Below are 27,891 nucleotides of genomic sequence, written 5' to 3' on the forward strand. Positions count from 1 at the left end.
GAACTGAATTAGAAGACTATCTTGCACTAGGTATGCCCAGCTGTACAGTTTATTCATTAAGATGCAAATTCGCATTTGAACAGGAAAGTAGTTTTAGATTCTGTATCAGATATAAAAGATAAAAGACTGGGGACAGCAGACTAAATCACAAGGTTAATTTAAAAAACATTGTGTAAATGTGAAATGCTGCTACTACCCATAGAAACCAACTACTCATTCTACTGAGGTAAAATAATAAAAGCAAACTTCTGACTGCAATGGGTTACTGTAGTCGTGCTAATTTGCCCTGTATTTTATTTAATATGCTTGTCCTTTGTATATATAGTACCGACACTTTTACACAGCTGTTTGCAGATATTGTTCATCATTCACTTCAGTCACAGGCCCTGGGGTGTTTCCAGACTAAAGGTGGCCATACACGGACCGATTTTTTACTTACAAACGACCGATTCCAGAACGATCCGATGGAATCGTTAAGTTATCGTATAGTTGGTGGTGTACGAACGATCGTCGGCCCACTAAACGAGCCGACATTATCGTCCCCAAAATCGATCGGCCAGGTTTAAAAATTTTGGTAGTTTAACGATAAAATCTGCCAGTTGGTGTGAGTGTCAGACATTTGTCTTTCAACGATTGTTCTCTGCGCATGTCACGATTGCCAGCAGCGGAAGTCAACGACATTCGATCGTACGTAGATGTACGATCGTACGTATTTTACGATAATGATGCGACGAAATCTTTCCCGAATTATCGTTGCCCGTGGATGGCATATCGTATGGGAACTCGATCGCCATACGATCGTTTGTCGATATAATCGTTCATCGCACAACGAGCGAAATCGCCTCGTGTATGGCCACCTTAAGGTCCTGTCACATTCATACATAAATGAGCCTCAGAATGAATACACGACTGCTAATTGGATGGTGAGGTGGAGTTGCATGTGCAAAGACACTGTGTGATAAGCAGGAAAAGGTAATGGGGTGGGGAGATTTTGCGTTAAGCAACTGAGAGCTCTTCTTGACTGTGGTCAACAGAGCAAGTAAAAAATGTGTGGCACATCAAAAATCCAGCTATCTGTATGTAACAGAAATGTCCCTCAGCTTTACATGATTTGGTGACCTTAACATGTGCAGGTTATGCAGTAGCTCGGATGTGATCTGTGACAACTTTCATCCACTGAAGTGGCCAGTGAGCCGGACCGACTCCAGTAAATCCACTGTCTGAGATAAAAAAGGAGCAAACCCTCTTAACCTTGTTGGCACTTAAGAACTGCTAACAAGAAGATATTTTATAAAAAGCCCATAGACCATAAATGAAAAAGATAAATAATGCTTAAATAAACAACTTTATCTTCAATGTCAGTAAAAACACCCCTAAGTCAGATTAGATTTGGATCAAAAAAGCTTATTTAAACTTTGCAGAACACCTGCTATATAAGAGATGCTTCTTTTTATAGATATTCTTTTTATTTATTTTAGGTTGGGAAAAAAGACCTCATGAAAAAGTAAATAAGTAAATAGCAACAGGTTATTAAAAAGGAAGTCCAGACAATTTTCGCATAAAAAAAGAAAATGTACTTCTTACATTAGCAAGTGGTGTAATGAATTTTCCCCACTCACCGCTGATGCCAGTTACAAAAGGGGGGTAGGCAGGCAGAAAAGGTATGTGCCTAGTGCCCAAGCCCCTCCTCACCGTTGTGCCCCAGACACATGCCTCCTCTGCCTACCCCTAGTTCTGGCCCTGCATGCAAGGCAGAGAAATCGGGTCTTGGCTGGAGGACAGCTGATTTCTGCTACATTGTCTTCAAGAGTCAGAACCAGCAGTTTAGAAAGGGACAGGCAGTTCCTTTCAATAGCAATTACATTTCTACACACCTTTAAAACCACTGAAATTGTTTATTCATTTATTCTGGAAAGGTGATTTTTTACACTCCCATCACTAATAAAGGTTTACTTACTCTCTGGGAGACCATTTTGTGTACATATGGATACATGACAATAATGTACCGCGTGTTTAAAATTTCAACATGTTTTTCATTAACTACATCCGATTCTCAGCATAAAACTGCTTACGTATGGAATCACGTTTATAGAGGAAAGACACATTGTTGGAAGCCCTTTGCAAAATTATGGTTCTTACACAGGTTGTATCTTGTATGTCATTTGTGTTCTCCCATAGAGAAGAATGGGGTTTGTTAACTCTTGCGTTCTTTTGCGGTAGAATTCAAATATAAATGCTCTGTGGGCATAAGAGCCCTTATTACAATAATATTCAAGTGGAATATATTTTGCCTTTAACAAAACAAATAATGACGAATTGGAGGAGGCCCAAATGCTGCAAATTCTTAAAATTTTGCTGAAGCTGGCAACAAAAACATTCAAATTGCCATTAAAATGTTTATGAATGTGTTGTTCGATTATTTTCTGGCACAAACATTTTATTCTACTTGATGCCCAGTTTAAGGCGCCACTTTTGTGAACACAGAATCTAGCAAAATGTTGTTAATAACACCAAAAAACATACACCAAATTCCTTCTTGAATGACAAATTAACTTAATAATGCTTTTGTAAATGTGATGTTTTTTATGTCCAGATCCACCCTCATATTTCTTACTCCAGTTTCCGTTTACTCCCATAGTTCCATGCATTGTTTAACTGAACTACAGGAATATTTAAAATTAACACTTTTACTGCCAGAAAATTGTTCTAGCTCCAAGCCACACAGCCCAGCAGCATCACAAAATCCATCTATATTGTATTTTTTTAAGCAGAGACAACAGCAGCACGACCCCTAACTCTGACAGATGCTAAGGATGTGGGTCACTAACTCATACAAATTGACAAACTGCAGGTCAACATGTTAACCTACTAATTCATTTCCTGCTGTTTCCAATACATACCTAATAGGATCAATTTCCTATTAACCATTCCCGGTCCAAAGGGAACCACTTGCACATGACCAAGCCTTGATTTGCTGCCCTGATCAGATGGTAAAATGTCAATTTAAATTCCCCTCACACTCCATTTCTCGCTCATGCTTCTTCTAGCCAAGAACCCAGCTGTAGGTCTGTGCAGAAGCAAGTGAATAGGGGATGAGAGGGGATTGTTTACATTTTAAAGAAAGAAATAATTGGTACTCAGCCCAAACATAAGGACCCAGAGACAAACAGATGCTAAAAGAGTGGATAGATGTAGAAGTAAAATAGCTTTGTATTAACCTGAACATTCACTCCAAGGAAAGCTATGAAATACTTTGAATGCTTCCCAGTGATCAGAAGTATCATCTTAACATAAAACTTTATTTTTTTTGTTATCTACAAGGCAAATGTAACATTTTCAGAAATGAAAGTAATTGATCTCCTAGGAGAGTTCAAAAATCACATAAGCAATATATTTTATTTGCAGTCTTTGAGTGGTGGTGGGGGGGGGGGGGGGGGGGGCTGCTGTTCGTGGGGATTCCTCTTTATTTTTTTGTATGGTTATTTACAGGCTACAAAACCCTTTGGATCAAAAATAATCAATTATCAAAATTTGTTTGTGAGTGCTTGCAAGGACCACGACCCCCGCATCAATGTACACAACATGCATGGTTTCATAAGAATGGCACTTAAAAATTTCCACTAGTGAGTATTGGCACAAGATAGCATTAGTGATTAATAAAACACGTGTGGCAGGCTGAAACCCCAGCAACATACAGTATACTAGGCATGTTTAACTCATTCGTGTTGTCTCACTCTAACTGGGATTTTGGAAGGAATACAACTATTGTTGTTTGTGGAATCTGCTGGCACAGAATATGGTGTGTGTCATATAAGTATAGAAATTTAAAGGGGTAATTAAAAGATATATACACAATGTGCATATCCATTCATTTGCATTCATGAGTAAAGATGGCCATATACGCACTAAGTATGGACCGCGTGTGGGTTCCCAATTATCATCCTGACAATTTACGTACCATGGAGATTGGTTGTTTAGTTGATTGGACAGGTTAGAAAATTTCGGTCAGATAAGGATACAATCTGTGCATGTATCTGATGATATCCTTGGGGGACCAACAATGCATTTCCATTTCCTAAAAGTTGGTATAAAATGAAGCATACAGATAGGAACTCCTAATCACTGGGCCTTCCTTATGCAGGCTGCTTGTCACTCCACTGCCCAGCTGTTAACACTGTTCTAGCATCAATTATAAAATTGTGTCTTTAAAAAAGGCAAAGATGTCAGGAGCATTTTCTACATATTAACATTGATTCCTAGTAGGTATGTTTAGCTTCCCTCTGTGCAATATATTCACAGAACCCCCCTCAAGGCATTGCATGTTTACCAGTGCCAACTGAGGTGCCCACATTGCCCTTGCATTAAAGTCTGCAAACTGTCTTGGAATATCAGCATCATACTAAAAGCTAATTTTAAGGTGAGCATTTTGCTTAAAAATATTTTCTACTAGTAATTTTTGAATAGTGATTAGCATTTCCAGTGAATGAATATACTTAGCCCTGAATGTATGCAGCACAACATACACCCATAGAGATTTCATCTGACTTGACTAGCGGTCACTGGATCTTGCAAATAAATCTGTTGTCCGCAAAAGACCTGTGTGTAGCAGGCTAATGTGAACTGCAGGGGGTCTGATTTCCTTATTCACTAATAGCAAGCATGACAAAGCCACCAAGCTGCCCATACATGGGCAAACCTAAGCTTCCAATTCAGCCCCTTTAGACAGAATTGGCAGCTTATCTACTTGTGTTTGGGCCCTCCCCACATGCCTACCCAATAAGATATCAGACAGGTAAAGTAAAAAAAAAAAAAAAGTCTAATTGGGTCACATCAGTGCATTAATGCAATTCTTTCCTGATGGGCCTGCATTGCTGCCTGTTATGAGCGGATCATTGGCCCAGAAAGTAGGTGGAAATATCAGGCAAATATCCACTCGACAGGCAATCTCACCAAAGGAATGGATCCTTGCACATATGGCCAGTGTAACATCTGAACAACAAAATGAAGCTAAACTCTATAAAGATGTTTGATGTAAAACACCTTTTGTATAAAATAACTTCACAGTTTGATTTGTCCATACCTTACTAGGTGTAGTTCAACTTTTGGTTTGATGTAGACAATAATATTTTTGCAACTGACCGTTATTTCTTTTAAGGTTTGCATTATTTAACTTTTCATTCAAGAGCCTCTCAGCTTGGAATTTCAGTAATTATTTGGTTGATGGAGAATAACTTACCCTAACAACCAGGTAAAGGTTTGAATAAGATACTGGAATATGAATAGGAGAGGCCTGAATAGAAAGATAGATAATAAAAAGTAACAACAATAACAAAACTGCGGCCTCACAGAGTAATCATTTTCATCTGCCAGGGTCAATGACCCCCAGGTGAAAGCTAGAAAAAGGCAGAAAGGTGGCGGCAAATAACTAAAAAACGAAGACTGATTAAAAAGTTGCTACGACCATAACCTACTAAAAGTTGACTTTAATGTGAAGTATCCCTTTAAACATTCAGCAACATTTCTGTATACCTTCACTGCATAGAATTCCACTCATGCCGATTTCCTTATAACAGAAGGGCAGAAGTTGTATTTCCTAAATTTCAGAAATTTCCATACACAGAGGACATTTGCTTTCCTAAGAAAACTGCTTTTACTTACATGCACCTGTCATTTCATTGATCTGCTGTTAAATGGACCTTTAATACAGCACCAAGGTCTGAGTCAAAAACAGTATTTTATAAGATGCCCCTTGGCAAAATAAATAAGTGAAGTAATTGATAAAATGACAAAAGTATTACTCCTTGAATTAAGGCTAGGAATAGGCAGGCAGTGAAGGCTGGGGGTAGATGGTGCCCATGGCAGCACATGGAAAGTATTTCTGTCTTGGATCACTGTGGTTCTCAGTTTGATGTTCTCACATTGTGTGAGTTTCCTCCACTAGTCCAGTAACATACAGCTATATTTTATCTTCTGTTCAAAATGACTTGTGTGCATATGTATTAGTGATGCTGATTATACAAGCTGTAGAAATTTACAAGTGCTATTTAATAATTTTGGCTGAATTCCTTGACCAGTGTTTACTGCGCTTTAAAATTTGGCAGTTAAGTACCACCCCACTACAAGGCAACAGTACAATAAATCTGTTTTCCTACAAAATCAGCAGGAATGAATTTGTTGTGAACTTGCATTAGGTGTAAATATGTCAAGTATAAGAAAAGGAATGTCTACAGATGTGAAAGAAGGCTTTAGAGTACTGACTAGCCACAACTGGACAATGACAATTTGTCTATAAAACATATTTCTTATATGAGGAGCCACATGGCAGAAAAAGACTGTGAGAAGGGCCAAAAGGAACATCAGGGTTGTGGATATGAGGAGCCTGTAGGGAGTGTAATCTAATGCTAAAGACATCCAGTACCTTAACACTTGGGTCAATATTCTGACACTGCTCAGTATTATTGGATGTGCAGCACTCTCCAGCATTGAAGGAGTTAACTAATTGCCCCAAAGACCATTGTTCTGTACATTTTGGAAGGGTGATGTCAAAAAAGCCTTTTAGTAACAATAAAAGACAAGATCTGTGCGAGTCCTATGTGTTAACTGCTGTCCTGCTTTCATTTCTTTGTCATGTGATAAAATGAATAAATTAAGACGGTAACATTTTAGAACCATTAGATAAACAGAAACAAAAATTCCCTGAAAAAAAATAACCATTCAGTTCACCCCTCCCACCCACAAAATGAAGATATTACTTAATGGTTTGAGTCTATTCAATTTATACACAACATTGTAAACATATAATTTATAATACATGTGCTTCGCATTTCTTTTAGTTTTCTTCTTTTCCCTGCCTCTCTACACAGTTGAAAAATCACAAAAACAGCACATGAAGAAACAAGGAAGGGAAAAAAAGAATAAAACGCAGCTAGGTATTGTCCGCTCTGTCACTCTATTTCCTGGCCTCCTAGGCCTCAGTGTCCGGCTTCTCACGTGTACCCTGGGCAGCTGAAGTAGTGAAACGAATGGAGCAAGGAAAGGACATGTAAACAAAAGCAGACTGGTATTGAATGTTGGCTCCCCCTTAAACTCATTCATTTAACTCTGATAATCAGAAGATAAAGAAAATGTATACAAGTGTCTGTGTATATCAGTAAGGGAATGATTTAGTTCCCCCCATTAGTACTATCTGGATTTAACAGGACATTCTGAGCATCTGGAAGCCACAGGATGAGTTTAATCTTGCTTCAATTCTCCCTATCTGGGAAGTCAAGTCCAGGGAAGGTCTTTTGCTCCTAGCTTTCAAAGGGTTGGTATCTTTAGCTTCTTCCTTTCTCACAAGGCAGCCCCAATCTCTCAGTCTGTTTCCCAAACAGAGATGTTCTACGGACAGAGAAGGGCCACGAATCACATGTGAGGGAGCTGCCACGACATCAGAGCAATGTTTGTCCCTTTTCACATTTGTTTCACAAGTACACACGTCTCAAGTCGCCAGGTGATGTGATGGTATTACACTGTGGGCAGAGCTTCTTAGCTCCCTGAAATAAAACAAAAACATACAATAAATAAGTTTAATGGCAGTTCAGCAGTGAACAAGAATTGCATAAGAGTAACTGTAACTGTAAGGCTACTACAGAATCCAGAACACACAATGACAGATTTCATGGGATCTCATAAATACAAAGCAGACTAAGGATGCACCCAATACAGGATTCAGTCAAATCCCAACTGAACTCTTAGTGCCAGATTTATTATTAGCAGTACCTGAAGTTAGGGCAATACAGTGTAAAAAAAACAAAAAAACCCCCAGAGAAATCTAGTTCTGCTACACACTTAGGAGTCAGGTAAATTCAAATACCACAAAAAGTGCTAGGATTTGGGATATGGTGCATCCCATTTTATAACACTAACATTGTGAGTTCACAGCTCAACTGGAATGGCAGTTTTGAAAATGCAATTTATACACCCGGAATATTAAATTTCCTGACTAGACTGCTACAGGAAAAGCAGAACATGACCTAATTTGCAAAGTAAGGTGGCCATACACAGGCAGATTTAAACTTCAGACCAAGTGGGTAGCTTATCTGCCCATGTATGGACCTTCCCAGTCTTCTCCCTGGCCTAAATTGCTGCTGGGGTGAGGATCACATGGGCAAGTTGATGCGGTTCTCTCAATATGATTAAAAAAAATATATTCCCCCCCCACAACTGTTAAACAAACCATGGTTTACAAAAAAACATTTTCATGTGAAATATGGTTTAAAAGAAAAAAATTACAAAGGGGAAAATCCTAGTACCTTAAAGGGTGAACAATGAACCTTGCACAGACAGCCATGCTGTACTGTGTGTACTCTGGGTACCCAAGAAAACTGGTTGTGGCTCAGTGCCCCTAATGGCTGCCATTTTGCCGATACAATTGCAACTGCATAAAAGTGGCAGTACTCCCAGTGGTACCCATAGTCTTCTACTGTTTATAGCCTCAGCAAAGATCAGGGATCCCCAACCTCTCTTACCCATGAGGAGTTGGGGAGCAACACAAGCATGAAAAATGTTCATGAGGTTGCCAAATAAGGGCTGTGATTGACTATTTGGTAGCTTCTGTGTGGACTGGTAGCCTAAATGAGGCTCTGTTTGGCAGTACAACTGGTTTTTATGCAACCAACCCAGGAATTCAAAAATAAGAACCTGCTTTGAGGCCACTGGGAGCAACATCCAAGGGGTTGGGAAGCAACATGTTGCTCACGAGCCACTGGTTGTAGTTGATGATGGCAACTACAGTCAGAGAGGTCCTTTGGGAAGAGAAGCTGATCCATTTGACCTGTGATAATACCGGAGACCTCCTTAATCTCATCCATGAGGAAACTTGAGGAAGCGTCTGCTTTGGATGAAAAATAGACTGCCATGCTTTCCCTATAATGGTGACTAAAGATGCCAGAGACCCCTTTTCTAAAAAACAAAAAAAAAAAATCTCTTCCCAGAATCTGAGATACAGGAAGTTTACAACTCAATGTGGCATCAAACACAAAAGGAGGAAAGTGCTTACAAGGCTGCAAATGTGCAGTCTAGGATGACAGGAACCTTGTTTTCTGACTGAATGCACCAATACAACCTAAGTGAAGAAAGCAGATTTCTGCTCAGTCTGGACCAACACCAGCCAGATGCAATGACTCCATGTTTCCCTCATGAATTATAACACTGGTTTACAATAACTCGCACCTGCCTTATTATGTATATTTCTACTCATTTTACTTTTATTTGAGGGGGATTAGGGTGGGGCAAGCCCCTTTTCTTCCTCTTTCATCCACTTCCTTATAAAATACTTTCCTTGTGTGCGCTATTCTGTGCCTCCCCTCAACGCCTATTAAAATCTAAATTGTTTATTGCAGAGCGGAAAAAACCTTCAGAGCCTTCTGTTTTAGCTGATCTCACTATATGCATCCTCCTCACGCAGGAATATGATTCAGTGCAGCTCACACTAACCACACACATTAACTGCTCTATGGTTCTTTCAATAGTAATTGCAGTTATACATTCTTTAACCCTCACTCTACCTATATTATTATTATTATTATTTATTTATAAATATATATCTTTATGAGACACAAATAGTGCTTCAGTAGTACAGAAATCTCAGGAGAAACGGCTATGATAATTAGAAATGGATCCATTACAATCACATGAAGGTGCAGTCAAGCTGTTGTATGCAAATACTGTAAAACAAAACGAGAGGTAAAATTTAAGGGAAAGAATGGGTTGAGGGAGTAGAAGAGTTAGTGGAAGGGGTAAAGGCCAGACTTAACGAGATTACACACATCGACTTTGATCAAGACACAAAAGCACCAAGGCGTTCCAAGTCTTTTATTGCTGTCTTCAGGCTACATTTTAATGGTTACATTAGTAACAAGCTATTTCAGGCAGGGAGGACTTTAAACAGGGAGCGCTGCAAAAAAAGTCCCTTGGTTTAATAAATTGAAGGCTGAGGGGAGGGAGAGGAAGGCTTGTGGAACACATGAGTGGATGCTTATTAATTGTTTCCCAGCACAAGTGCCAAGTCCCTTAATGTGTGTATGTGTTTCTAATCCTTAGCTGGAACTCTCTCATTCCCCTGACCATAATACAGCTTGTTAACCTATAAACTGCCAGTTATTTATGTGGAGGAAAAATATATCACTTTATGGAGCAGAATATTGCATTTTGGAAAATGTATATAAAGTGAACAGAATGTTTGCTGCACACATTTCCGCCTGCACAGACTGGGCCCTAACTGAGTAACAAACCTTGTGCATTTATTCGGTGCTATTAACATAACAGCTGCACCAATAGCAAAAAAAAAAAAAAAAAAACGAAAAACCCTGCCTCGTTCAATTTGTATTGCAGGTAAGAAGTCCAAGAACATATGCTTGGTAGAGCTGTTTACAATGGTATCCAAAAAACCCAAATGCTTATGCCATCATTCATCTGAAAAGCTTTACCACATAAGGGGTATCCTACAGACAATACAATTACAAGCAATACATTTTAAAGCAATACTGACAGTTCATGGTACATTGGCGGATGAGGAAGTAAAGAGGAGCCCCAGCTCACTGCAGGCAGCATCACTTTTCTAGATTGCCATTCTAAAGTCCTCTGTGCTGAACAAAATCAATTTGACTAATTGCAATTGTCTGCACCATAATTTATTCATTTTAAGATGAACAACCCATTTAAATAATACACATTTATTTCTAGGATTATTACAATAATAAATGTTTGTGTGTTACTTCCTGCTCTAACACCCTGTTACCTAGCAAATAGTGCAAACCTTGCATATGTATATATAATGTACATTTCTTGGGTACTTGGCTATGAGAGGCACCTATCGTGGCATAGTGCATCTTTAGGACAACTGCTGATAGACTCTATTCTGTTGATAACCTATCATGCAAAACTAACTTTTATAAAGCATGATGAAGTGAATTGAACAAGTGAAATATTTCCATGGTTACAGTCCTGAAAATGCAAATCCACATCTAACCCCCCACTACCCCAACTTCCATCCCAGTTTCAAGTCAAGTACCAGCCAGCAGCTGAACAGCACAAAGTCTTACCAGAGTGCGTAGCCAGCATTCTTCACAGTGAACATGCCAGCACTGAATAGATGTCAGGGGCATTGTGTAGGAATCCTGGCAAAAAGAGAAGAAAATTAATTGTACAGTTAGCAGGACATGGCATTAACAGCTGGAACAACCTCTGAAAGAAAAGAAAATCATTTTAGCCTGGTGTTTGTTTAAATGCAAGCATATGCAAGACATTCTAAATTAGCTCAGGGTGAATAAACAGAATGCTCTAAGAGTTTTACTGCCTAAAATGCCTGTGTTACTGTCCAACTGACTGAAACATGGCTGTTTACCCTTATACCATGTGAAGCAAAAATTCATAACTAATTTAATGCAGGCATCAATCAGTTCAAAAAGTGAAAAGTACTTTACAAAATGAGCAAATAAAATGACAGTTCTCCAAATACATTCCTCTGAAAAAGTCTGGCACATAAACTAGTCATTCTGCATAAAATCTGGCCAAAAATAGACAAATGTTTACCACTGAATATCGTAAATAACATTTACCATAGGAGGGAGCCAGAACACTGAGGGAATGGTGAATTCAAACATGTGCCTACTGTGGCTCATATATCCACAAAGTTTGAGGCAATTATGTCACTGCCCCCTGGGACAAAATACTGATATCATTCAGCTTTGCTCCTCAATGACATCATATGCAAATCCATACTATTTCTCCAAACTTCAGCTTTTTGGCTCACACCTCTATTTTCCCACACTTAACAAAGGTGAAATTCTAAAACACATAGATGTGATCATGTAAGATAGATATTTTTATTATTTCAAGTTTATGTGCCTACACTTATTGAAAAATATAATAATATATCCACCCTTTCTAAATCACATTTTAGCTAACAGAGGAATTTATACAAAATCTGTAGTAATAAAAAGTGCAGAAAAGAACAAAATCATGAGGGCATCTATGAAAAACACCACAAGGTATAAGGTATTGCAAGTAGATCACACACACTTTGTGAGCTATATAAAAGGGACCCCACAATATGCTCAGGGTATAGTCACTGCTAAATAATTGTACACAGATAAACAAAGGGCTGTTTTAATTATCTTCCTTCTACTTTGCAAGCACAGGGTTACTGAAATGAGAATACTGCAATTCGCTTGCTGCTAGAGGTTGAACTGATTGATAGTGGCCATACATACTTCATACATTCAATACAATACAATACAATACGATTCCAAACTAAGTATACACAGGAAAGTTCCAAGTGTTCAACCTTCTACAGCATGTGCTAAGAGGATTGTTCACAATATTCCCTGCCAAACATAAAACATACAAACTGTATCAGGACACATCTTTATTGATTGCTTGAGTTGTTAACGCCACTCACCATGCAAATGAGGCATTTGTAGCGGTCCCCTCGGGAGAGCTGTCTTTCTAACTCACGGATACGTGCTTTTAGTGCTTCAAACGTTGTGACTGCAGATTCTTCTGTGATCCTAAGAATGAGGAAGCAATCAGCATTAAGGAAAAGGTTTTGAAACTCCAAACAGACAATATTGTTTTTTATTTTAAATACTTTTCTAAAATACACATATTTAAAAATTTTTCTTTTAGCAGAATAAATTCTAAATTCTAAATGTCAATAAGCAAGATCATTTGTGTATCAACTAAAAAGCATGTTCCCATGCTCCAAATAGGCTGATGTTTGGGACACTTTGACCAAGCAATTTATAGACATAAGTACAACACACGTGGACCATATGCGAAATCCCAAATATTACCAAAATGGCACATCTGGCACATAAAACAAAATATGGCTACATATAAAAGAGACTGGCACTTGATGGCAAATGCATACAACAGCACCTGAAATGTTACAAACACCTTTTTAATACATTGGTCTCAAATTTGTTTTTTTTTTTTTTATCCTCAGAGAAAATAAATGGAAACTGCACTTTTAACTGAAGTGAAGCCAACTTTTCAGTAAATGGCTTTTTCTAACCAGATGCCACTGTAGCCCTGTATTTTTTAGAGGGAAATTTAAATAGTTCGAATTTAATTTTACACAAAGTTTTCAGATAACAAAAGAGGTGTTAGTCATACTGATATACGGTTCCATTACACAGCAAGATGAAAAGTGCACAATTCATTTTGGCTTATGTGTGTTTAAGGGCCATGATGTTTTAGGAAGAACAGCAGCAGTCAATATACCTTTTCCCACTGTCACTTCTTCCCACTTAGAAGTAGTAGAAAAGCTCTAACCATGCCAAAGCTGGCAGCAAAAGATGGGCAACATCTGGTACAAATACCATGTGCATACAGCCCGAAAAAAGCAACCTTTTTTTTTTTTAGAATCAAATCACATAGTAGATTAGAGGAACGGAGCTTCCATTTGAAACAGCGTAGGTGGTTTTTCACAGTGAGGGCAGTGAGGTTGGGGAATGCCCTTCCTAGAGATGTGGTAATGGCAGATTCTGTTAATGCCTTTAAGAGGGGCCTGGATGAGTTCTTGAATAATCATAGTATCCAAGGCTATTATGATACGAAAATGTACAGTTAGTATTGATGTTGGTATATATGGTTTATGTATGGGAGTGTATAGATAGGTCAGTATAGGTTTGTGAACCCATTATAGATAATTGATCCAAAAAGAAAAAGCTATTTATATCTTCTCTCTTCACCATCAACCAAAAGGCTAAAGGCACACACAAACTACTCTACCATATTTGAACCCAAATCCACCTGCACTGTCAGGTGGAGGATTTCCAGTATAGTCAATAACAGGAGGCACAATCGGGGGCAGAGTATATGCCACATATGCTATGAGATTAAAATTCTCTTTTTATAACCTTTGTTTTATTCATATTTAGCCACTGATCATCTATTTGCCCGGTTTAATTTTCATCAGGTCTGCACACTAAAAACACAATGCAAAAATGCTGAGAAAAAAAAAAAATAATAAAATGAGCTACAAGAAATAATGTATTACTAATTTTAATTTAATGGTAAATAAGCCTGAAATTTTAAAATTAAACAACCCCCCCCCCTCCCCAGCAAATTATGAGTAAACATTTTAAGATACAAAACTGAATAAAAAGCCAGCAGAATGGAGATAGAAGGGAATAAAGTTTAGAGCCTGTCTGATACAACAGGCAATCAATAACCGGACTGTAGATCAGGGCGCTAGTTAGCTGGAAAATTAACGCACCGCTGACTGCGTCACGCTGCAGGGAGCCTGGACAAATCAATGGCAGAGGTATTGATTTAGTTATTATCACTTCATACGCTCCCAGACATTGTTAAATATACATTTATTAACAAGAGCAGGGAGCTGGGGAGCGGAGGGATGGCTTCTCAGATCAGGGGAGTAAGGTTCTTCTTGTGGCCTTCATCTGCAGCTAATCAAAAGCACAGCCAGGACCCCTAGATGGGAGAAAATGTTTTACATTGTCGCTTACTTTCACCCCCTGCTGCCTGGAAACTAGCCTTAAAATCCCATGCCCAGTGTTTGTCTGATTAGAACATATAGGTACAAATTGGGCGAGAGAGCTCCTGCTGGGAGAGGATCAGTACTAAATGTTACAGATGCAGAATTCCCGTTAACCCTGCATGTCTTGTATCTGAAGGTAATCTACAAATCTTCGGTTTCTGCTCAGTATTAGAAACAAGTGATCTGCAAGTTCATCAGCGGCATTACCACAATATAAGTAGTAGTAATAGACCATATTCTAAAGGTAAACAGTAGATGCGGACCCTAAAGAATTAGTGATACAGTGGAAATCCTTATCTGGAAACAGTTATCCAGAAAGTGATAAATTATGGCAATGCCATTTACCACAGAGCATTTTGTAAGCAGATAATTCTAATTTTTAAAAATGATTTCCATTTTCTCTGTAATAAAACAGTAGCTTGATCCTAACTAAGCTAGCATAAATCCATATTAGTGGCAAAACAATCCTAATGTTTAAATGGTCCTAAGTATTCTGTATAATAGATTCTATACTAGTATCATACATAACGACCTAATACCTTAACTGAGGTTGTAGATTTCTAGTTTAAAAAAATAGAACTTAAAGTGTAGAAATATTCTTTTCTTTTGGCCTTTTTTTATGATGAAGCCCTAGTGTTCCATAGCTCTTTTACGGAGTGTTGTTCGGTTAACCTCATTTTAGTAAGAGACCTATATTCTGTATAAAATCATTACACAAAAGTCCATTGAATGTGGTCTTATATAAATTTAATAGGGGACAAGTTAACCATAATTTAACAAGACCACATTCAATGGACTTTTGTCTAATGATTTTAGACAGATATGCAAGCTTGTACATAATCTGGTACCTCTTGGCAGAAAACAACAAATATATATTGCAGAATAAATTGAAATACAGAAGTGGATATATTATTGCTTTAAATATTTTCAAATTTAGCACACTTTAGGGGAAAATACACATTAATGAATTTTAGTTTAATACAAGAATGGCTTCCTGAAGGCTTTTTTCTTTAGCCTCATTACCTACTCGTTCAACCTGACAAGACAAAAGATATCTTCAACCTCTTTTTCCTTTAAATACATGGTCATTTGTCAAAAGTTTGCACAGACACCTCTTTGTTCCTCAAAATGAATTCAAGCTATTCCAGACCTGCTGTCCCTGTGGACTGTTAGCAATTCTGTTAATTAAATTATCTCTGATTTTGCAGGAACAGAATCTTAATTGACTCTAGATTGTGCTCAACAAAATAGTTTAGAGATTTTAAGTGGGAAAAAAGGTAGCAGTTGCACCGATGCATCTACTTATCACAGACCCCTTATTTCATGAGCTCATTATGTAGTAAAGGTGCATGAAAAGAGTCTGATCTGTCAAAAAATAAAATAAATGTGTACACATTTTTCTTGCTTTTTTCACAAACATCCCTCATTCTACAGACTGAAACAAGGCCATAATACTTGTAATTTCCCTACGCACCTTAGACTCATAGCACCATGCAACCCCACCTCCCACCGTTGTGAAGTGATGGATTCTGGGGCTTGAAGTCACTCTGCTTTCCATAGCGGGTGGTGCACATATTCTCTGGAAAGCAGCATCCCAGAATCCACCCAACAGAACAAGCAAGGAGTTGCATTGTAATGCCACCATTTCCAGTATTTCCAGTATTTCTGTGTAAATAAACAAACGTATTAATTTTTATACGTTCAGATAGAGTTTATACATCTTTCTTACATAAGCTTAGCTGAATAAGCTCGTGTAAAAAAAATAAAAAAAAATAAAAAGGGTATATTTTACATTTAATGCTGGCAAGGTGCTAGAGTGCAAATGGAAAATACTAAGGTCTGCACTAGAAAACAGAATAAGGACCCAGGAAAACCTACTTTTTTTATGCAACTGCAGAGAAGCTAATGCTCTCATTTGCCCTGAGAGAGTCAAACTACTGATCTCTTTTGAAACTTGATGCAATCGGAGCATAAAATTGCACAAATTACTATAAATCTTGGAACCTTTTATAGTGACAAAAATATCTAAAGTAGCGTCAAAGGTAATCGTAATAGGTAACTAATTAATTTACACTGATAATGTCTGTTGGTTCTGAGTTATCTACAGTTTAATCAAAATACTAATATAGAGTCTGCTTAGGTTACAGAAAACTCTTCTAAATACTAAATAGTAATGTCTCCACACATGCACACTAACAAAACTGGATCCCATCAACATAAGCAAGAGCTTAGACCTACCAAGCCTCAAGTATGAAGATACAATGTTGGCAGAGGGACAAATAGTGAAATAAGAGAAAGTAGTAGGCATAAACTAGAAGAGGAAGACAATGCGCAATATGGCAGCAAAAAAAATAAAATTTAACGAAGGTAGGTAGCATTCAAAGAACAATCAACAGCCAATGGAGAGCAGAAGAGAGAGGGCACCAACAGTTCAGAAGGGAAAGAGGGGTAAAGAATAAATACAAGCCTAGTGTGTAATGAAAATGCAATGTACAATGTTCCATTAAGAGGAATTTAAAGTACTTTTTGACATAAAACCTTTTTGGAAGGATCTAAGTTACAATATGAGGCAAAAAACAAATGTTTATTAGCTTTTGGTAGAGTATGTTAAAGTTTAACAGACAATGATAAATTACATCAGTCCCTGCCTCAGTGGAACTTAGAAGTCTACATTCCCTAACACACACACGCCAGAGAAAATGTAATCTGAAGTCAGTTAATGAGTATGTTTTTGGAACATTTAGCTTTGCCTTGTTACCTATTTGAAGATATACAGCTAGCTCAAACAATTATCTACACAAAATACATTTAACAGGTGTAAGTTGTGTTGACAGCTTTGGCGGGTAATGGTGGAAAATTAAGTGACAGACCAACAAGGTTAAATAAAGTTGCAATTACAGTTGAAGTAAAACCAATGGAAAGATGTTTTTTCCACAGTCAGCCCTTACATTACTGTTTGGAAAAAGATGTATAAAGTGTGCCATGTTCATGGTCTAGTCAGTTTTTTGGATGTTAATCACCAAGATTTTCAGTCATAATTGTACAACATACGCATTTTCATTTGGATAGCTCTTAAGAACATATGCCAAGAGATATATTTACAGGATTCCTACAAAGACTTTAAAATTTATAGCCAAGTGGGATGAAAATTACCAATGCAATTTATTTTGAAATAAATCATAATAAGTCCACTATATTTTAAAGGCAGGGGTTTTCTTATTTTTAGACATTTAGGAAATATACAAGGCTTTATTTAATGCATTCTAGAAACCTACAGGATGCTCTCAGTGTATTCCATTATCCAATTAATATCTAACTTTGCTGTCAAATTGTCAATATAGCTGTAATGTATTATTTTCTGTGCATCTGTTTTAGCTTATGACACCATTGTGTAATTTTCCATGTATTTCCTATAGCCTTAGGTACTAGTTTTAAATGCCAATTAGGACCAGATATTGGTATGAATTACTTATTCTCTTTTTAAGATGCTCCTTGATCTATTCAGGGTGTCTTAAAAAATGTTGAATCTTAAGCTACTACCTAAACAGCTACAGTTTCTTCTATGAATAGGCTAACAATTAGTCAGTTGGACTAATTTTTTTTTTTTTGGATCTCAAAGACGAAAAGCCACAATTGGGATGAAAAAAAATTAATTGGTAACCTGAAAGAACATTTTGCTACTTTTGAACTTTTCCCTCCTTAATTACCTTCAAACCCCTGTACATTTTGGGTGTCTAGAAAACAAATGATTTAGTTCCCCTGTGTCAACAGGCGGGCAGTGCACAATTTGGAATGGAAGGCAGGAAAGACTGTGGCACAGAGTGAAACTACACACAAGTGCCTTTAATAAAAGGGACTCTGCACACACACTTTTTTTTTTTATATTGATATTATGAGATTTTATATATATATATATATATATATATATATATATATATATATATATATTATATTTATTGTTAAACACACCTGTCACATACTTTTTTTTTCTAGGATGTTTGGTGTAGAGAACAGAATGTTTTATGGCAAAACACAAACTGCAGCTATAATCCATGAAGGATTCTTTTCTCAGCATCTATTCGCCCTGATTAATGATCTTGTCGTTCTGATTGATGACCCACCTCAGCAGATTAGAGTCTTTCGTTCCACCCACAGTTCTTTGCACCCTCCCTTCCCGCTTCGGGAGGTCCAACCCCACTGGGGCTGGAAATATTAGAGAATTATTAAATAAACATTCATACGTCATGTCTCTTCCTATCCCACTCCACACTCCAACAGCCGGTGTCCTGTTTGCTTTCATGCTGACACCAAACAGCTGGAGTGATTCATGGAGAGGCTGGCAAAGATGTTTTGTGTCATATATCATGCTGGGCAGAGAGCTCCCTGCCCTGACGGAGATAAAGTGATCAACCACAACTAGCTGGAATGAATTTATGACAACACAAAATTGAGGAAAACAAATGGTAAGTGACCTAGTAGGCCAGTCACCCCACACACTTTCCTTGGCCTGCAATCTTATACAGTTGAAGAAGCAAAATTGAACAGTGGAATTTAGAATCAAGATGCATGCTCCATAACACCATAAGACGTAAATGTAGGGGAAGCATTCAAGAGGTGCAGGTTAGAGAAAGCTCAGTACAGTACTAACAGAAATCTAAAAATAGCGAATGTAACCTTTAATTAGTTACCTTGCTGCTTAGTATTGAGAATACATGCTAAAAGATATCCAACAATTCACAGCTATCACTCTTTGTGAGGAACAATGGTTTAAAGGTATTGGCATGCATCTAAAACTAAAAAAAATGTATTTATTAGATATAATATCGTACATGATCACAGTGACGATTAAATAAAATAGACTGAGGAGCATACCAAAGCCTCTGGCTATTCACTAACGTTCATATTTAAGGGGGCCATTTACTAACATTTTTTTGCCCGCGAATTGGGTGTTTTTGTTTTTTATTGCGCTAAAATTTTGTTTGTTTGTGTGCCATTTATCATGCATTAAAACCATTAACAAGCGCAACTGTAAAAATATGCCATGTAAAAAGACAAAGGGACTTTTCTAAGCAAATTGTAACAATCTTAATTTCATTCATGGTTTTAGAGGTTTTTGTAGATTCCTGCAAAAAAATGTCTTCATTTTAATTTGTTTGTGTTTTTACAATAAAGATCTTTAATAAATTGCTAGATGTTCGTAGAGCTTTTATGTGTGGTTTCAAAAATTTTTAAAACCAAAATGTTGATAAATCTGCCCTATGCAAAGACCAGATGTGCTTCATACCTAATAGAGTCCTATACTACACTGACTGAGTCTCCTACAGTCTGGTCCATAAGCTGTAGACTGTCAAGCTGCAGTTAGTGAGGAGGAGCTGAAAAATTACATTGCTCTAATTATTCCTATACCAGTCAAGGAAATTCCACATGTCACAGGTGATAACCAACTGTACACATCTGCTTAAGTAAATACTTTGAATAACTTATGTAGGTAGACAACGAGCAATAAGCAACAGCAGAAATGTAACCAATGGAAAATTACAGTTCTGAAAAATGGAGATGTGCAGGGACCAGCCCACAAACTCTCTTCTTCTGCCAAGATCACAAGAGAAGAAGAAAAATGAAACCAATTTAGCTGCAGATTAAGAAACAGAAACTCAAGATGAATCAATTTAGTCTGCCGGGCTGGGTTACCATATATCAAAGCTTAGTGCTGAAGTGGTTAGGAGGCAGATATAGCACTCCTCCTTCCTCATACCATTTTCTTTTAAATACACATAAGGTGCAAGTGAAGTTATTAATTTGCCTAACAGATACACTCACACAAACTCACACCTGGGGCAAAATATCAAGGCAAGCATTAAACATTGAGGGAACAACTAATCATTACTTAAAAATCCAGTCTTCCAGGGAAAGCTTGGATAGTAAGTATCCCCTTTGAGATTGAGGGCTTAGTTGTTGTAAAATGAAATGGTCAGGACAAAAAAAAAAAAAAAAAAAAATTGGCAACAAGGGCAAAAGGAGTGCACATCTGAATAGAAATACACAGGCACTCATATGAGAAGGAAACAGAATTTGCACTGGCAATAATGTGTAAATGTTTCTTATATGTATATACAAAAGATATTATTTTTTTGGATCTAGTTACAGTTATTCTTTAATACTTTTGTATTACACAGCAGAATGCATATGACATTATACCACTACCAAACTGGATGATTGGTCCAGTTCATGTTTCAGTAAGTAATACATTCAGTGACGAATACTCTTGGAACACTAAAACAAAGTGGTGTTTTTAACAATTTTCACCAGCTACATATCAGGCAGGCAGGCTAGAAAATCCTGTTAAGCAAGGACCAAATTGAGCCATGGCCTTGACCTAGCCTCATTAGGATTACATAATCTACATTGGCCTGGTGCAAAATGCCTGGATCAGACTTATTGGTACCATCACCTAACTGGGCAAATAAGGCAAACATGCTTGTCTGGTAACCAGGATAAACAAGAGGATCTAAACGATTATGGACAGCGTTACTGCTTTATTGTGTACTGCAGGCAATTGTTGTTTATTATTATTATTATAATACTGTCTCTTTGCAAATAAATATAAAAATTAATACAATTTCTGTTTCATCTTGTCTATGTCATATCTATTCTGAGCATTCCTTATCCACTTCTGCCACCCCTTCCACCCTATGAAAGAGGCTGATGTTATGAACTTGACCTTGATGCAATGTACCCCTTCTCACAAACACGATCTGTTTACCAAATGGAAATCATCTTAAGAAGAGAGAGCTTACTCACTGCATTCTTTCTCAGACTACTTCCTTATTTTCAGACTTGAACTGTCACCATTCTCCATTAACTGTATTGTCTGTCTAGCCATTTGCTGTTTAACTACAAATCCCAGAGAGACTTACAAGCAGAGGCTATTGTTAGATGGCAACTTAATTACAATTTGTTTCAAATTATCTTCTTCAAAGTTATGCAAATGGAGGTCTAGGAGCCTGTAACCCATAACAGATTTTTATAGCCCCACCCCATCAGATTTTTTGTTTTTTTAAATAGCCCCCAGTTGGCCAGTGTATTCCTAAAACTTGTGTTTGTCACCATTCCAAAATGGTATGGCGAATGACTGACCCATTACATAAAAAATAGCTGGAAACTGCTGATAGAAGTATTTCTTTAAAGAACAATGGTATGGGATCCCTCATTCAAAAATCTGTTAACCAGAAAGCTCTGAATTATGGAAAGGCTGTCTCTCTCCGAGAATCCATTTTAAAGGGGTTGTTCACCTTTGAGTTAACTTTTAGTATAATGTAAAGAGTAATATTCTGAGACAATTTGCAATTGGTCTTCATTTTTTATTTGTAGTTTTTTTAATTATTTAACTTTTTGTTCAGCAGCTCTCCAATTTGGAGCTTTAGCAGCTGGTTGCTATGGTACAAATTATCTTAGTAACCAGGATTTAGTTTGAAAGAGACTGGTTTTAATGGTTTATTATAGGAGAGGACCAGGATAGAAAAATAAGCTTTGAAAACTGAGTAAAAAAAAAAAAAGTCAAATCATTTGTAAACTATAAGACATAAGTAATAAAGACCAATTGAAAAGTTGCTTTGAACTGCCCATTCTATAACATACTAAAAGTTAACTTAAAAGTGAACCACTCCTTTCAGAAAACAAAAATCTAAATAATTAATCCTAATGGGTTTTTTATGCTTAAATAATTTTTATCAGATTTAAGATACTGTTGTCCAAATTACGTAAATTAAGCATTCCAAATAATAGGTCCTATACGTGTACATTGCGGCACAGTTTACTACATGCAAACTTCATATGATGGAAAAAGACACACAGAAAATCAGTACTTACTTTTCGATGTCACTGTTTTTGCATGTTTTCTGCATTGTTTCTTGTTTACTGCTCTCTCCATTACTTGTTGATGGCATTTCTAAAATCAAAAGGTCAAGAATTTAAGTATATTTTACGTGCAATAATTTGCTGCTACCTCTGCACAAGATTTAAACTAGACTTAAGCAACATACATTTAGCACCTTGCAAAAATATTCACACCCCCAATTTTTTTTTAAATTTATTAAACAAATTTGATACTGACAGTTTGTTCTTTGAATACATATTTTTAAAAGAACTAAAATGTAGGTTTTTATTGTTATATTTTTATTAAAGAAGATCTAAACCCTAAAAATTAATATGGCTAGAAATGCCATATTTTATATTATAAACTGACTGCACTGGCTTAAAGTTTCAGTATCTCTATAGTTGTAATGATATAGGTTGTTACAGTGGTCACAGGAGCTCCCCATCTTGGATTCTGTCCCCACTTCCCCCTGGAACAGTGCACATGCTCAGTGTGCTCTGAGCAGCTGTTGAGAAGCGGAGCTTAGGGTCGTTGCAAGTTATCAAGTAGAAAATGAGGGTTGTCTGTCATATAAACTGATGCTACAGGGCTGATAATTCAATTCTGATGCAAATGCCCTGGTTTTAGATCTGTCATGTAATTTGAATGAATCAGATTTTTACTGTTACATTTATACTCTATTTATGCAGTATATTTTGAGTCAGTCCCTAAGCTCATGTAATTCACAGCGGCACAGAGCATGTGCAGGGAAGCAGCAGAAAAGAAGATGGGGAGCTACTGGGGCATCTTTGGAGGCACAGATCTTCCCTGCTAAAGGGCTGTAGCTGCCTTGGGCTGGTACATAAACCCAAAACATAATGTACAACATTTCTGCCCAACTTCGTTAGGCTTTAGTTCTCCTTTAATATAAAGCACTGCCTATACCAAAGACTTACATAATGTTTGGGACCTACTTTTTCACCCATACTTGAAGGAAGATTTGTTTGGGGTAAGTCAGATGATAATTTTACAACTCTGTGTTCCACTCAGAGCCCTGATATCAGTGTAAAACTGTTAGATACTCAACTTTTTCTCATCATTCCAGTGTTAAAAGATTAACTAACAACCAAGGTTCGTTTTTTTTAAGCAAATTAATTAGGTTCTTTTGCTTTATTGCAACCTGCAGTTTGCACCATCCAAGAAGATGAAATTAAAAAAAAAAAATCCAAACCTTTTCAGTTAATAAACATCTAATAACTCTAGAGGTTGCAGGGAATACAGGTTGCGGTTAACACTTAAGGGCAGTTGCACACAGGGAGATTAGTCGGCCTGTGACAAATCTTCGGAGTCGTGGACGACTAGTCTCCCGTAATGCCATCGCCTAGAATGTAAAACGCCGGTGGGATGGCATACGCGTTGCTGTGATGTCCCAAAGTCGCACAAAGTTGTCTTGAGAGGAAACTTCGGTCGATTTCTGGACATCACAGCGACGCCCCAATATGTAAGCTGTGGTTATTACTAGCGAATATCACTAGTGTTTATTAAAATGTTGTGGCTGTTGCTTTGTTACACCCGGTTAAGCACCTACCATCACTGGCCCATTTAGAGAATTCTGTTGTTATCCGGGTGCTTGGTGTTCCGCCACTAAGAAACATAAAAAGAAAAAAATATATATATATTTTTAAGAATATTTATGTATTTAAACAAAATGTAAATTACACAAAGCACTAATATTTAAGAACAAATGACTGCAGAAATCAGATGTAAAATTACATTCAAAATCTGGGATATACAACTCTACTACAGGTCAGGCCCTCATTTAGTCAGAAACTTTAACTTCTCTTACTTTAAAACTGCTCCCCGAAGAGCTTCTCTTTCTTTGGCTTCTCCAGGCTCCTCTCCTGTGCATGGAATAATGTCTGCTTCTGTATACCTAAAAATTACACTATTAAGGAAAATATTAAAAAGCTTTGTATCTGGGCCAGAGTCCTCATAGTCTTTTCCCTCTGTATATTAACATTACAATTACACCGTAAATCTGGGGCTACACATGATAATTCCTGTTAATTCCCATTAATTTATTCTGCAAATATTTTTGTTTCTCACACAGAGGCAAAATATTATTAAGTTTACAATGAAAATAAAAACTACATGAAATGGCATACCATTGGAGAGATCATAGATACTCAGAACTCAGATAAAAGGATACTGTGCCTTTCCGTATTCCAGAGTGTCATCCCCATCAACATCTAGATCAGCATCACTATCATGATTTTCTTTGCTGCCACACATTACAAACCCAGAACCTGTGTAAACACAATTAGGTTATGGGTCAAATCTGAATATAGCATATATTCTTTGAAAAGCCCTTCTAAGAAAGAATATCAGCTTATTAACTAAAAATCAGTGCATTCTTGCAAAAATGAGACCACTGGTCCCTATGACCAAATGCCTGTGCCAGAAGCCAAGATGAAATAGGTGACATTCAGTGTTCTGCCAGTGTTCTATATTTGGTGACAGTTTTACACTGTGTCCCTGTGGAGGATGACCCAATACAGTTGCCCTGATTTCCTGCTGCTGCCTCTGTTTCAGAGCCAGTGAAAACGTGGAGCAGCTGTTTAAATATTTGACATCTGAAAATGGTCAGCTCTGAATATGTCGCCAACTTATGTTTTTTCCCCAGAGAACAGCTATCAATTATAACAGATTTGGAGCCTTTTTCTGAATATATGGTAGTACTGCTAGGGTCACATCTGCTAGCTTACTTGCAATGAGTACAAGCAACCATTCCTATATCAATGTACATACAATTGAAAAAAATGCACAGAAACTGCCCTATGAAAACAGCAATTTTCTGATAAAAACAAACTAGTAGCCACAGATGTTTAAAAAAAAATTAAAAGCATTGAACATTTTTTGTCCCCAATTCAACAACCCTTATGCTGTAAGTAGCTTGCAGTGGTGATAAACACTCCACCAAATCATATGGAACATTGTGCTTAGCACACAACTAGAGTGTCAACTCACTTACATGCACAGTGCCCCAACACACCATGATCTTCAGCAGATGAGCGAGGACAAACTGCTCATCCTTGTCTTACAGGATGTGTATGTGTCAGAACTTAGACCTTTCCTTGTTCAACCGATTTGATTCTAGTGTAAAATTATGGGCAAATGGAGTAAAATTATGGGCAAATGGAGCAAGTATTGAAAAGCCAAGCAAGTAATCAAACACTGGCAGGCACAAATTCATTAAAGTAACAATATGCCCTTACACAATGTTGGTTTTCCATAAAAAAAATATATGGCATAAAACGGCTTATATGTAAAGCCCTGCTTTATCTTAATAAACTATTTTCATAAAATTACATTTTTAGTAGTATGTGCCATTGGGTAATCCTTAAAAGAAAAACTGTTAGAGATTCATTATTTCCTGTCAGGTGATCTCTCTGGGAGCACACAGCCCATTCACAAATCGGTGGCTCAATGGTGGCATGTAAAAGGTTCGGTAAAAGTTCGGTATGGTTTTTTTGAGATTTTAATATATATTTATATTATGTTAAGTGGTCTATCTGTTGCTCAAGTGTTCATTCTGGGAGTCAAGTTTTCCCTTAAAGGAGAAGGAAAGGCTAAGTCACTTGGGGGTGCCTAACATTTTGGCACCCCCAAGTGACTTAAATCGCTTACCTTGTACCCCGGGCTGGTGCCTGTTAGGAGAAAACAGCACCAGCAGCGAGCCTTCCTCCTTCCGTCTTCACGCTGCCGGCGAAATCCGTCGGCCGGCGCATGCGGCGTAGAGTGAAAGGCTGACTTCTATGTTTAAGTTCGGCTTTTTCACTCTACTGCGCATGCGCGAGCAGCGAATACGGAAGAGGAAGCGCTCACTGCTACCCCGGGCTGGTGCTGTTCGCTCCGTACAGGGGCACCAGCCCGGGGTAAAAAGTATGTGATTTAAGTCACTTGGGGGTGCCTAACATTTTGGCACCCCCAAGTGACTTAACCTTTCCTTCTCCTTTAAAGCTCATAGTGGTTGTGTTTATATTACTGCAAAAGAGGATTAAGATGTCTGCTCCACAAACAGATAAGACAGGTACAAATGATGGGGCAGCAAAACCAGAGTACAGAAGTTCTGTTTAAACATTTGCAGGAATGGAATGTATCACACAAATATATATATATATATTTCTGGTTAATTAATGCTGATACATCCTTAATAATACACTGGAAGTAAACACCCATCACATAAAATCGCTTTTAGACAGTCACAGCCATATAGTAGAAGATTTTTTTCCTCATGGCACACTATTTTCTAAAGAACTGGCTTCTTACTTAACAGAATTAATTCTAAGGTGTACATGGCAGAATACAGAAGGAGAGCAATAGGGAAAAAGATTAAGCAAAGAAAAAGAAAAAAAAACAACCAAAAAAACAGTTACAATCTCTCGTCCATTCTCATCACTCTCAGTCAAGTGCTCTGATAAGCAATTCCAGCACCAGTAGTGAATGGCACCTCAATAAACCTTCTGACAGTTTAGGAGACAAACTCTCCCATCAATCAAAGCACACCTTTCAAGATCACTTAGAGATCTGCTTCTCCACCTGCACTTTCGACTTGGTGGGACTGCTGCTTACCTTTGCAAATAAAGGCAAAACTATATGTTACCCTGAGATGTAGTGTTATCAGCACTGCAATGGAATAACCACGACATGTCTATGCTAAGTATTTACTAATATGCCCTGTTATATTAAGATGTCAGAGAAAATACTGCTGAATATAAAAGAAATCCATGTTCTTGTTTGTTTTATTGTGCCAACTCCTTTTTCATGTTTGTACAACAAATAAATGCAAAAAATGGCTGTCAGTTTGGCCACAAGATAAAATCTCACAACACATTATAAAACTAAAAAAACAAACAAAAAAAAAACCACACACAAACGTGCAGGTATAAATTTAATGTATTTTTTAAAATTAAATTAATTCAGAGCCCAAATAAATACTTTTTGCTGCCACTTGACCTCTGAAGGCAGGGGGAAATTAATTTATTTCTTTCCACTTCTCCACAGATTACCATACTTTAATATTGCAGAGAAAGCCGAGGAAAGGAAATATATGTCGTCTTCTGTAAATTATTTATTAGAAGCTGTCATGGATGAATTCCATGACACATAAAAAGCACAGGGTTGAAGGACAGGTGCCTTTACACATCACAGTGATTCCTAATATGCCTACTAAGTTTCATTTGGAGACACTAAGCCCTGCCTTACATGCTAGTACTAGTACAAAGCCATTACAGTTGCACTCACTTTAAAAAGAAACAAAAATGTATCAAAAGAAATGTTGAATCTCAAGTTACCCTTTTCACAGGGGATAGTAATGTAAAAAAAAAAAAAAAAAAAAAAAAAAAAAGCACTTTCAACCTCGTTGTGTACTCAGGTGTATTGAGTCTGTTATAGTACTACAAAAAATAAAAATAGCATTAGTAACTACTTT

The 27,891-nt window shown here is 37.3% G+C and overlaps 1 protein-coding gene across 1 annotated transcript in view; it reads right to left on the bottom strand.

The window, feature by feature from the left end:
• Nucleotides 1-5,468: 5,468 nt before the first annotated feature.
• The window catches only part of rnf220.1 (ring finger protein 220, gene 1), a 34,202-nt gene continuing 11,779 nt past the window's right edge, over nt 5,469-27,891 (bottom strand). The window contains 7 exon segments of the mRNA NM_001016196.2: nt 5,469-7,535; nt 11,085-11,159; nt 12,443-12,551; nt 22,415-22,493; nt 23,989-24,044; nt 24,247-24,333; nt 24,610-24,706. Of these exon segments, the coding sequence (NP_001016196.1) occupies nt 7,464-7,535; nt 11,085-11,159; nt 12,443-12,551; nt 22,415-22,493; nt 23,989-24,044; nt 24,247-24,333; nt 24,610-24,706 (575 nt within the window). The 3' untranslated portion in view covers nt 5,469-7,463.

This window comes from Xenopus tropicalis, chromosome 4, assembly GCF_000004195.4.
Source record: "Xenopus tropicalis strain Nigerian chromosome 4, UCB_Xtro_10.0, whole genome shotgun sequence".
NCBI classification, from domain to species: domain Eukaryota; kingdom Metazoa; phylum Chordata; class Amphibia; order Anura; family Pipidae; genus Xenopus; species Xenopus tropicalis.